A 13321-nucleotide genomic window follows, 5' to 3' on the forward strand; every position below is an offset into this window, starting at 1 on the left:
AACTAACGTCAGCTGATTAGAACAAGTGAAATCATTTCGGACATATTCAAATAAGTCAGCCACGGTCATGTTTGGCTGCAATATCTTATTGTTTGAAATTATTGACCTCCATTATTGAATGGGCTACGTCAACGGACATGCGTTAGTATGCGAGTTCTGTTTGACATTTTGATAGCATTATCTTGTGTGTTTAATCTGTGGTAGAACGTTCTAATGCTTCTATGGGATTGACGCTATGTAATACTTAATAATGGGTACATGATTGTACCGACGTGTAACACGTTACGTACGTATTAAAATTAAAACGAATGTTTTTCGTTTTCGCGCCAAAACGTTTGAAACTTGTCAATTTGAAGCATAGATAATAAAGGAAATGGAACTATTATGATTTAAAAGAAGGAGATTTAATTTACATCTTATATTCTACAATTTTGTATCCATATTCTTGCAAATAATTGTATTTGAATTTGTTGAACGGTTCTACATATAACGCTTATATATTTTCATCGAATACTTATTTTTATTTCATCTCAGATCACTCAACAATGAGCGTGGAATTGTCTGTATTTTCGAAACAATAACTGTTTATTATATGATAATTACATACAGAACACGCAGTAGAAATCTATATCAGCATCGTTTAATTCCCATGAGCACAGGTAATAGTGAAATCTCTTTATTGTTATTTGGTATGGGACAGGAGACATTGCAGTTTAATGTATGGATAATAACATTGAATTAGCGAAAGCGCCTAACAGTTATTTTCTATATTGTTATTTATTTATATTGTTTTGTTGACACGTTTTATTAGGATAAGTGTGGATTTAGAAAGAGAAATGTGTGTGTGAGTAGTTATATATAGTTATAATAGTTTATAGTTATTGCGCGGTTCTCGTCCGCATCAGTTTAATGTTTTTCAATTATATATCTCACCTTAATTGTCGCGATAAAAGCCTGTAATATCTTATCTAAAGTAAAATTTAATAAAACGTCTGAGCATTTCATAATATTAGATGAAATTATAACGTATTTCATACGTCACTAGAAATGTTTCGAGCATTGAAGTCGAATCTTGAACTCTGTCGATTTTACATATTTTGTGTTTATCTGCGGAACATTTTTAACAGATAATGTAGAAAACAATATGTCAAAACAATAACAGGACCGATATAATATTTTATCTGACGATTCTCAAAATCGCTTTTATATATTTGATAAGCTTGTCCTACTAATAAATTTATTATTGAGGCCCCGTATCTACGATATTATATAAAAAATATTTAAACTGGCACGTTGGATAAGTGCTTTTAATTTTTTTACATATTTCTTTTTATTTTATTACAATGTCTATATTTTTTTTACAAAATAGCTATAATTGTTGTTTTTGTTTAAATATGGAAGCCGCATTGTTTGTACCACAGCAAGAAACGAAAGGGGAAATTCTCTGAGCTGCATTTACGTAGAAGCCTTTTGAAACAACTGTTAGCAATATTCTATCTTTATAACTAATTACCATAACCCATAGTATATAATTTATGCTGTATTCATTATTAACAGGGACGTAAACTTTCGTTATAAGTAATGCCTATAGTAATATCGAAATAACTATATTTTTATATGAAACTAGCTGCACCCGGCAAACGCTGTTCTGCCTAACTCTTATCATTTAGGGGTATGAAAAATAGATGTCGGCCGATTCTCATAGATACCGGAAGCACAAAACATTTCATCAAAATCGGTCAAGCCGTTTCGGAGGAGATTGGCAACGAAAACTGTGACACGAGAATTTTATATATTAGATTGAAGGATATATCAATGGCTAGACGTAACTATCAATTAAGTAAAAATTTATTGTTTTTCAGTTATGTCGTAACAAGCAAGAACCTAGCGTAATCATCAATTTAATTCATAAAGATATAACAACCCTAATCAAACGTTTGTACAAAACTTTTGAATCTTAAGTTATAGTACTAACATAATATTAATTATCTTATATATAAAATTGCCGTGTCACAATTTAAGTAACCGAACTCCTCTGAAACGGCTGGACGATTCTTGAGAAAATTTTGTGTGTATTTGGGTATGTCTGAGAATCGGCCAACATCTATTTTTCATACCCCTAAATGATAAGAGTAAGGCAGAACAGCGTTTGCCGGGTGTAGCTAGTAATTATATATATTAATTCCAATAACAGCTAATACGAAATTTCAGTAACCCACTGTTATTTAAGGCAATTTTAGTTATTATGAAAATAACGTTACATAACCCCACTTCTACCACACATCTATTTTATTTTATTGGTTTCCAAACAACTTATACACTAATATAAGAGCAGCAGTAATAATGTACATCAAATATTGTTTTACGTATAAATCTATTCTATGGATACACAAATTACTATCTAGTGCGCAAGATTAACTAAACGAAAAAATGTTATTGGATTCCAATCCCATTAAAGAATATCTTTATTGCATTTAATATGAATGCGCATAGGATGTGTGTCACTTATCTAGTAAGCAGTAGCTGTATTATAAACAATATATATATGACAAACTAGCAGTTCGCCCCGGCTTCGGCCGTGGTACATATATAGCCTACGTCACTTAGCAAAGTTCTAATGGTGAAAGAATTTTTGAAATCAATGTAAAAACATGTACATCTTTCATCTTTATAATATTTATTATAAACATTTAACATATATTTTTAAAATTTCAAAAATAAAAAATCTTTTATGAATATACTTTTACCAATATACACATTATCTCTAATTGAGATAGGTCACGTATTTTTTATAATTATGCGGGAACTAGGGTTAGAGGCTCATTCTTCAGTATTTTAATAAATTATTTACTTTTCGAAGCCAGCTTTAATAGTACCTTTTAATATGCTTCGAATTTTTCTAAGAAACTAAATCGTAAGGGTAATATTATTCTGGTAACTTCGAGAGAAAGAATTATTTGAAATAGTTAAACACTCACCACTAAAATCAGCGTCATCCATCGAGTTCTGACTGTGCAGCGAATATCGATTCGTCGTCTTCGTAGACGGCGACCCCTGGGTCGACCCCGCCACGACCCCCAAGCTCCTGTAACCCTCATCCGACACCTCCGACCCATTATCCGATGCGCTTTCAACTGCGGGCGCTGGGGACAACGGTCTAGGGCTTTTATTCCTGACCCCCAAAGGGGTTGGCACCAGATGATTCGTCGTTACGATCTTTGTTCTCCTGTCTGGTGATGGGGAACACCTGCCTGGACTGTGTGTTCTTGGTGCCAAGTGCTTTCTGCTGGGACTGGCCGCTCTGTCCATATCCATGTAGGGCAGACTGGTGGGGGCATCTAGCTTGTTATTGGAGTGGTATTGCAGGCTTCTCGGTTCCTCTGAGTAGATTTTCGACTGGTACGGCATGGACATTGGTTCGTAGGACTTGTAGGTGTCTGGGCGTTCGTAGGTGACAGTGGCGCCGGCTAGGTCGTGTTTCGGTCTGGCTAGCCGGGCGGAGAGGGAGGTGCGGTGCTGCGCCTTGCAGCGGCAAGGGTCGTGTTTGTCTAGATAGTGGGCGAGGGTGTCCCAGCCCCCTCCGACGCGTACCATCACGTGAGAACGGAGGATCTGTAAGAATGTATTCAGTTAGTTAACCAATCGTATTATCTCTAATTACAACTACATTTATTACTTGTATCTACATTTATTTGGTATTGAGAAAAGATGTACTTAAAGGTATACACTACTAAAGTAATCAATGTAATGTTTATCCAAATCCTCAATTAAATGTAGTTACACGTTATACCTCGAACCCGAACCTCGTCCTTAACCATCAGTTTGGTGGACATTAAAACCATCTGTTGCACTCCAGCAGCAACTCCATATATAGCGTACGGAAACACTCAGCATTAAATTGCATACACGTGGCTATAAATGATTTTAATCCATGAATGGCTACCTATTTTCAATGTCTATTTTGATCGCTGCGCCATGATTCATACTGACCGACGCCTTTTATGGTTATATCAAATGCCTGACCTTTGTGTGGTACTGTTTCGGATTAATCAAGTTTTCCATTACGTGAATAATTGTAAGTCATCAATGGAGATACATTCGTTAATTCGTTATGTTTTTGTTTCGCCTCAACCTTTATTATGATCGCTTAAATAAATTCATTTTCAGCGTTGTGTTTTTTGTTTAAACGTCCTGCGTGCGGTGTTGTATCCTATTTCATTCGTGGTGAAATCAACCTATCTTTCTAGTGGTTGTTCAAATGGATATTTATTTAAAATAGTTTGTAAGAGGTCCAGCACCATTCCAGCCAGCTGTAAAACATTCATAATTCAGCAGAATGTAATCAAAACACCGACACAATAACAATTGATAAACGGCTCCACAGCGCAATGAATCAATATGGCTACGCGATAAATACCATCGAAGGTAAGCAGGAAGTGCTCTTTAACCAGATAGGCTTAGAAGTGACAGTGCCTGCGCACGCGTCTACCACAATACAAGTAAAGGATCACTTGGCATATGAGATGGAGACTGCTGGAGTGCAAACTCAGATATTTACTTACATTTACAGATTTATACAGTTGAATATAATCTAGATATAATATGTTGTTTAAGCTAATTTGCATATTTATTCGTGTACGCTTCATAACGCTTAAATAAATTCAGATTTTTAAACTATATTAAAAGAATAGACACAAAAATGTATATTGTATATTAGAGACGATTTCTATTTAAGTAACTATGATTTTTCTCCATCAATAGAAAGGTCACTTCACACACAAAACTTTCCGCCTTGAAAATAAATACAAAAAAATAATAAATATCTCCGTTGCCTCGGTGTGAACCTTGCGGATCCAAATAAGGAGCGAGAGATCCCGATCTATAGATCTAATGGGCTTTGATCTATATCTACTAATAGCGCGCCTAATATGACAAGCCTATCGGTTATAGTTCCGAGTTTATGTATTGAAAATATTAAACTCAAGTTCATTAAACCTAATTTGTAAAAAAACATGTTAGTTCCACTTACATGGATAGTTTCATGATTGTAAGGGAATGTAAACATATATTTGAGGAAAGAGATATAAGCCAATTTTGTTTTGAAATATAAAACTTTCTTCTTTTTTTGTTATTTTTTATCTATGAATCAAGTACAAAGTATTATTTTGTATTCAATGTCATTTAATCTAAGACATTTGTGTTTAAATCTTTATATATATAAAATTCTCGTGTCACAGTTTTCGTTGCCATACTCCTCCGAAACGGCTTGACCGATTCCTCTGAAATTTGGTAAGCATATTGGGTAGGTCTGAGAATCGGCCAACATCTATTTTTTATCCCGATATTCCTACGGGATACGGACTTACGCGGGTGAAACCGCGGGGCGCAGCTAGTACATGTATAAAATATTGCGAAAACTTACTCGAACGAAAATAAGCAGTCTCGTGTCGCCAATTCTGTATTTTCCCTCGGAAACCCTGACCATGGGGAACTGCGTGGGGCAGGAGCACCTCTCAACCAGGTCCCTGACCCTCTCGTCCAAGCTCCTCAAGTCGTTGGTCACCAACTGCGGCTGCGGTCCAGACGGTACGAGACCCAGCGCAGAATCATCTGGTCTCAACTCCTCTCCAGCCAGCTCCCTCTCGATCTGCTTCTCCATCTGAACCAGCAGCGGTGCTGGCATGCCGAGCACGGCCCCTTTCCTGGCAACTTCAAGAAGGCACAACACAACGTGCTTCTCGTTCTTTCGTAAGCACAAGTCGTCGGTTTCGAAGAGGAGGCACTCCAAGATACCAAGGGCTTTCCGGCACCAGTCTATGAAGTTGGAGAGGTTGTCTCGCGCGAAAAAGGTGCCGGCTTTCGCAGCGGGGAGCATGTTGACGGGGGGGCGGGAGCGCAGGGCTCTCGCGAGGGCTATAGCCTCCTCAGTTTCTGTGTTGAGAGAGTCGATGATCAATTTCGCTGAGTCACGGACTGCGTTCGCGTGCTGCAACAAGAATGCGCAAATTAATTTTGTTACTTGAGTTTGGAAATTGAGGAAAAGAATTCATGGTATTTTCTTGTGTTTGATTTTACGCAAGTATTATACATTTAGAAATTTTTTAAGGGATTTTAAACGCGATTTATGTATTATATTATTAACCCGACGCTTCGGACACTTTACAGCGAGCGTGGTCACGGGGAGACTGAGATGTTACAAGTGTGGTCTGACTTGTGAAAAGTTTTTAATTTCTGAAAATAATTCAGTCAGTTAGGTTGTATTAATGGTACAATAGTAGTTATATTTTGTTGAAGCCATGTTATGGTTTAATTGAAGTTAATGAACAATCAAAACATAGTTATCGGCGTAAATAATAAAATGTTGTACCTATATATAAGCAAAATATATATGCATGTATAAAACACGTTTTCGTATGTTTCGCTGATCTGTGTCAATATTTAATTTTTTCGCCTGTATGTTTTTCTTTCTATTTTTAGTATGATTATACTTTCTATATTATATTATAAGTACAAACTTGTATAATGATATATAATCGAAATCAATACTAAAGTGGCAACACATGAAAGACGCTCCGAAACAGTTTATTTTAATTAAGCCGTAAATCGGCGCCAGATAAACAGGCGCGGACCAATTTGTTGCCATATTCGACAGAAGTAATGAGACAAATCTAGTCTGAATCGCGTTAACGAAGTTTTTTGTACTTTCTATAACTACATGCCATATGTTAGACGCGGGCGCCTAATTTGGGAGTGTACTTCCATATTTGTCATAATACAACTTGACATCGACACTCATAAATAAATTATTTTAAGTGTACTGAAGTATTGATTAATGTAGAAATCAAAGATATAAATAGATATTTAGTAGCTGGAGGAAATCGATACATTACAAGCTGGGAAGCTGATTTCTCGTACATCTCAGTGTAGCCGCGCATTTATCATTATTTCGCTATAGTATTAGTATCATCATATTATCTGTGGCTATAGGCACAGATTAGTTAAACAGTTTGATATAGGTTCTATGCAGATGTCAAATGATGTAGGGTATTTTTTTATAATAGAGAATTGATGCGAACCAATTTTTCTAATATTTTAAATTCGTAAGGTTGTGAGGATGGATGTATATTCCTCTTTCACGCGAAAATCACTGAACGGATTTGGGTGATATTTGGTAATAGTAGTTTATATACCAGAACAACATGCGCTATAGAAATACACGCATCACAGCTAGTTTATCTATACAATAATATAACTATTATTATGTCATCATGAACCAGAATTAACGTACTGGAAAAAAAAATCCATACAAATAATTGACGCTAAAGAGTTTATTCGAACGCGCTTATCTCAGGAACTATTGGACTTATTTCAACGTGGGATATGTATTTTTTTATTTGAGCATGAGCACACTGACACATTCGCCACAGATAATGAATATGTAAATTGCTAAGTCCTTTGCGACATTTCAAAACTCCCAGCGCTCCGCGAATTCAAATAATATTAGCTTCTATTTACACGTCAATACGAAATTCCTTCACCTTTACGCTTGCGGAATGCTCTGCGAATATTAATTCTAACCTATTTCAATGTATTATGTTGCTAACTAGCCGTGACTCGTGGTTTTACTCGTGAAATCTGTAGGTTTCGATGTTTAATAGGATCAATCATGATCATTATGCCAGTAAGCAAGGATTAAGGTAAGTTAATAATTTTTTAACCAAAAAACAATTTAGAAACTATAAAAGATAGAAAATAGGGTCAAGCGCTTGTACATGCGTAAGCGCATACAAACAGCTGCTATTTAATTTAAGAAAACGAATCATTTAATACGGATGATTTTGGTAATTTTAATTACATGTAATTTGATTTGTTTGAGTTTGAGTTAGAATTAAGACGGTACACTGAAACAAGTAAATTGTTACTATAAATCATAGACCCCCACATTTGGTTCGCAGTCGGATAAAACGTAAACAGACATTAAAAATATGAATCCATATATGGCTTTTAATGCATGTGATATCAGAGAGCATAAAATATTGTTTATTGGTAATTATGTGAAATTATATCTCGGGCCGTGAGGAAGAAATCAATTACAGTCAAAAACGACACAGTGTAAATAAATGAGTGCGTTCTGCTTTGTACCGGAGTTTGATTCCTTTGTGTTAAAAAATTGCTTCAAAAATTAACAGTCTCGATAAGGAAATTGAATAAACGTTTTGTTGTAAGAGATTTTTAATGATCTAGTTAAAGACTATAGTAGTCAATTTGTAGGAAAACAAATCGGTTTTTGTTTTAATATTTTCGATATTAAATTATTCCAACTGAATCATTTACAGGTAACAATATTTTATTTCAATAAGTAACAATCAATTTGAGCAAAAAAACAGATTTATTTGTATGAGAAGATCTATTAAATGTGTCATTTAAACTCACACATATCTAGCAGCTCTGTAAGTATATAGTAAAAAAAAAGGTGTGTGTGCGATTCACACATGATAGAAGTGAAACTTCAATAAATCGTCAAAAGAATGAATAAAATAGTATGTATATTTCTGTCTCATTCTTTGCCGGCTTCATTCTACACATTTTTGTATTTCTGTCTCTTACCTGTCGTTTTTCCGTTGCATCCGGTTTGAAATCATAACGATTCTAAAGAAGTTCCACTTCAATAAGTTTTAAAAATATTAAAGTGACCTTGATATGAAGGTGCAAGTGGAACAAATCAGTTGCCATACGCAAATTATATCTGACACAATCGCAGAAATATAATTATCTGTAAACATTGGACGCGGCGGCGAAGGCTCGAGGCGCGTGCGCATTTGTGTATCATCATGCGTCTTTTTCGTCGTTTATTAATTTAATTTATTTAAACTAGCAAAAAATATACTTAACTAGAGTTATTACTCTTTAATTCCTACTAATATTATAAATGCGAAAGTTTGTGAGGATGCGTGCGTTTGTTGCTCCTTCACACAAAAACTACTGAACCGATTGCAATGAAATTTGGTACGTAGACAGCTGGACAGCTGGAATAACATATAGGCAACTTTTTATCCCGATATTTCTACGGGATACGAACTTACGCGGGTGAAACCGCGGGGCGTAGACGATATTTTTATTATTGTTAAATTAGATAGACAAAATTTGCTATGTCAAAACTCAAGCAGTATCAAAGTATAGTATAGTCAGTCTCCCCGTGACCACGCTCGCTGTAAAGTGTTCGAAACGTCGGGTTAATAATATAATGAATAAATCGCGTTTATAATCCGTTGAAAGTTTTTAATTTCTAAATGTATAATACTCGCGTGAAACCAAACACAAGAAAATACTAAGTATCAAAGTATCTCAGTGTACAATAAAAATGTTATATTTTGGGATAGTATACGAATCACTCCTCTTTCTTTTAAATTCACTAGTTATGTGAAGCTCGCTATAAACTGGGCTTCAGGCGAGCGATTTAGAGAGAATAAGAAAATTGGTTTATCACTACATAGTATAAAACAAAGTCGCTTTCTCTGTCCCTATGTCTCTTTGTATGCTTAAATCTTTAAAACTACGCAGCGGATTTTGATGGGTTTTTTTAATAGATAGAGTGATTCAAGAGAAAGGTTTATATATACAACATCTATGAAACTACTCCAATATTTAACGCGTGCGAAGCCGCGGGAAAAAGCTGGTTTTTAATACGACAAGGCGAAGTTGGGCCGTCGCTGCATGCATGATAAATGAATCCGCGCCCTTGCCAGATATAATCATGTTAAATTACTTAATGGGCTCATTACATGGTCCATGAACATTATGTGAGCTACTGGTTTAAGCTTTTTAACATATGTTTACAGTTATTTGTAGTTTTAACCCGATACGTCTTTTTGAGGGACGATGTTTTTATTTATTTTGTAAATATTATTTGAGACCAAATGCCACAAATAGTATAAATTAAACAGAGAATATGATATTGGAAAATAAATGCATATCCTACTAATCCTACTAATATTATAAATGCAAAAGTTTGTGAGGATGTGTGTGTTTGCTGCTCCTTCACGCAAAAACTGCTGAATCGATTGCAATGAAATTAGGTACGCAGATAGCTGGACAACTGGAATAACATGTGGACAACTTTTTATCCCGATATTCCTATACGGACTTACGCGGGTGAAACCGCGGGGGGCGGCTAGTATTTTATAACCTAGGTCTAAAATAAGCTAAAAAATAAGGTGTTTTTCTAAGCGAAAACGCAATAGTGATTCCCACAATAGGGATCTAGTTCAGCTTAATATTAACTAAATGCCCCATATTTTGGCCCGTTTCCTTTCCCTGACCCTTCCTTGTCCATTCCTTCTATCCAGTCATCAATCCTTTCCTTATTCCTTACCCCTTAAAAGCGGGCAGCGAGGTCTGAGCCTCTGCGAATGTTTATGGGCGGTGGTGATCGCTTACCATCAGGCGAACCACCAGCTCAGTTGCCCGCTATGACATAAAAAAATCGAGTATTTATGAATTCAAATATAAACAAGATTTATCACAACATTATTTACTAGCTGTTCGCCCCGGCTTCGCCCGCAGTACATATATAACGTATGTCATTTAGTTGCAGCTTGCTATTGGCGAATTAATTTTTTTAATCAGTCCAGTGGTTTTTGTGTGAAAACGTTACAAACATATAAAAATACAGAATTCCTCTTTATAATATTAGTGAAGATAAGATTTATTGACAAAAAATACAAACTCGCTTTTGTTTGAAATTTAAATTTTTTATAGGTGGACGAGAGGTCAGTCGTCGCTACAGCTAAGGACGTAGGTTCGAATCCTGCTTCATGATAACAAAAAATATATTTTAAATACCCAAAAACATTTATATATAGTATTAATTAAAATTTTGTTTTTTTTTTTTAATTTAACAAGAAATATTTTTTAACACTAGTTTTTATTTTAAAACCTTGGTAAATTAATTTAAAAGCTCTTTTTCGTCCACAAAAATGCCGCTCTGTAATTAAACGTTAATTATATTTAATTATGAGGTGAGAAGGTAAAAACAATTATTTCTATATATGTAGTGAACAGGTACTCTTTATATTAATACTAGCTTTTGCCCGCGGCTTCGCACGCGTTAAGTTCTGATTAGTTTAATATATATAATACATAATATAAACATTCCTCTTGAATCACTCTATCTACAAAAACCCCATCAAAATCCTTTGCGTAGTTTTCAAGATTAAAGCATACATAGGGACAGAGAAAGCGACTTTCTTTTATACTATGTAGTGAGAATACTAGTAGCTCTGCCCGTGACTTTACTCTTATATACCTTAACGATTAAATAATATTTTTTTCATACACGCATATATATTTGTAAGATAAAGATTTCTTTTATATCCCTTTTAGGTTCATTACTTATCCTCTAAACTTAAAGTCTAAGCGATGTATTTTATGATTTTATTTACATGTAATCAGCTAACTTTGAGCAGTTCTACTGGGTGAGAGCCTGGTCATCTGCATTACTGGTTATTGCCTATCGCAGACACCAGTCCTCTCTATATTTCTTAATTCTAATAGTGACGTCAATTATTAAATAATGACGTCAGTAAAAATTCTTAATGCACATAAAATAAATCGCTGTATTTTTATCGATAATGAGTTAACGTTATATAAAATATATTATATATTCAAACTAGATTTATTCAAATTTGCCTATAATTATAGCAAATTATGCTAAGCGGAGACTGGTTATGGCGCTAGTGTGATATTACTTGTAAATGTTTTGTAATATATGTATTATTATTGCACCTTGTTAGCATTTAAGTGTTTCTTATGGTAATATTGCAATAATCGATAGGTTTCCGATCAATAATTATCGGTGAATTATACATGTAGAGGTCTGTCAAATGCCTTATTTGTTTTGGGTTCCTTATGTTTTTAGTAGGCTTTAACGGATTTTGACCGCGATTAATTCATGTTATTTTATCTACATTATAGTCATTACAGTGTGTGGATTGCATAGACGGTTTTACTTTTTTAAGTTTTATGTGAATATATATGAAATATTTCATTTCAAAATGCGATAGAAAATCTTTATCTACCCTAAGATTTCAACGGTGATTCTATGTAATAGAATCATCAATTAGAAATCTAATAAAAACGTAACGAAATTAAAAATAAATATGAGTATTTAACACAAAAAAACGATATTCATTCAATTTCTATGTAGAATTCAATCAATACTGGATGCAATTAAAATGACACGTATCAAAATTTAAAACAACATTTATTAACACGCTTATATTAGCTTTACGTTTCTGATCGTATGTAACCGAATTTTTGACATAAATTCAAATTTAAATTGTCAAATAAGTATTCAAACTGTTCAATTTTTCTCAATTTCAACCCACATGAAACGAACAGATTCAATTTATACTTTGTACACTTATCAAGGATCGGTGACAATACAATAATTTCATGTGTTTATCTCATAATACTAATTAAGATTACTAGGATTAAATAATGTTACCATGTCCTTACATATACTTTATTTAAGTGTGAGACAATTTAATTGTATATTAAAGCGTTTCAAGAGCTTTTCTACATATTTATTATTTTTAATATAATCAAAACGAGAGTATGTCCTATTCATCCAGCAAACAAGCTTGCGACATGCGCCGGCGCCGGCCACAATTACTACAATTATGTGATTGTTCGATCAGTGTGCGCCGGATCAATCAATTACTTGTTATCGTGTATCGGCTGCAGGTTGATTGTGAAAACCGACGTTTCACAAAATGTCCGCTCGTTTACAGACTGCTGGCGTCGAGTTTCCGTTAAGTAATTGGTTTAAAAAAGCCTAAGCTTACCGAATTTAAATGGACCACACGAGAACATCAGTTCTCAAATTAAAAACGAATCATCAAAATCGGTACAACACATAAAGTTATGAGGTAATAAAAAATACAGTCGAATTGAGAACCCCCTTTCTTAAGTCGGTTAAAAAACAGACATAATTTAACGAATATTCTGCTATGCTCATCTACATAGTAAAATAAATGCATATCTTCTGTTCTGAGCTTTCGCGATTTTCGCTAGCGTCGAATCCGTTTTATAATATTTCCGGAATAAAAAACTGTAGGAAAACTATCCTTAAAGGACAACTTTTTATCTCTTTCTCGGGTTTCAAACTATCCTTTATTGCCCAAATCGGTTATGTGGTTGAAACGTGAAGAATAGACAGACAGAGAGTTACTATGTTAAAATATCATGTATACTTAGTCTGGCCATAAATACTGTTACACTTAATTATAAAAAAATATTACATTTGAATTTCGAATCTGTC

At 34.5% G+C, this 13321-nt stretch overlaps 1 protein-coding gene across 2 annotated transcripts in view; it reads right to left on the minus strand.

Annotated features, from left to right (window-relative positions):
• The window catches only part of LOC119835829 (GAS2-like protein pickled eggs), a 120269-nt gene that overhangs the window by 6639 nt on the left and 100309 nt on the right, over positions 1-13321 (minus strand). For both annotated transcript variants that reach the window (XM_038360865.1, XM_038360854.1), the window contains exons 3-4: positions 5423-5986; positions 2979-3612 (exon numbers count right to left, since the gene is read on the minus strand). In XM_038360865.1, coding sequence (XP_038216793.1) covers positions 2979-3612; positions 5423-5986 — 1198 coding nt within the window. The remainder of the gene's footprint in view (positions 1-2978; positions 3613-5422; positions 5987-13321) is intronic.

The sequence above is a fragment of the Zerene cesonia genome, chromosome 2, assembly GCF_012273895.1.
Source record: "Zerene cesonia ecotype Mississippi chromosome 2, Zerene_cesonia_1.1, whole genome shotgun sequence".
NCBI lineage: Eukaryota > Metazoa > Arthropoda > Insecta > Lepidoptera > Pieridae > Zerene > Zerene cesonia.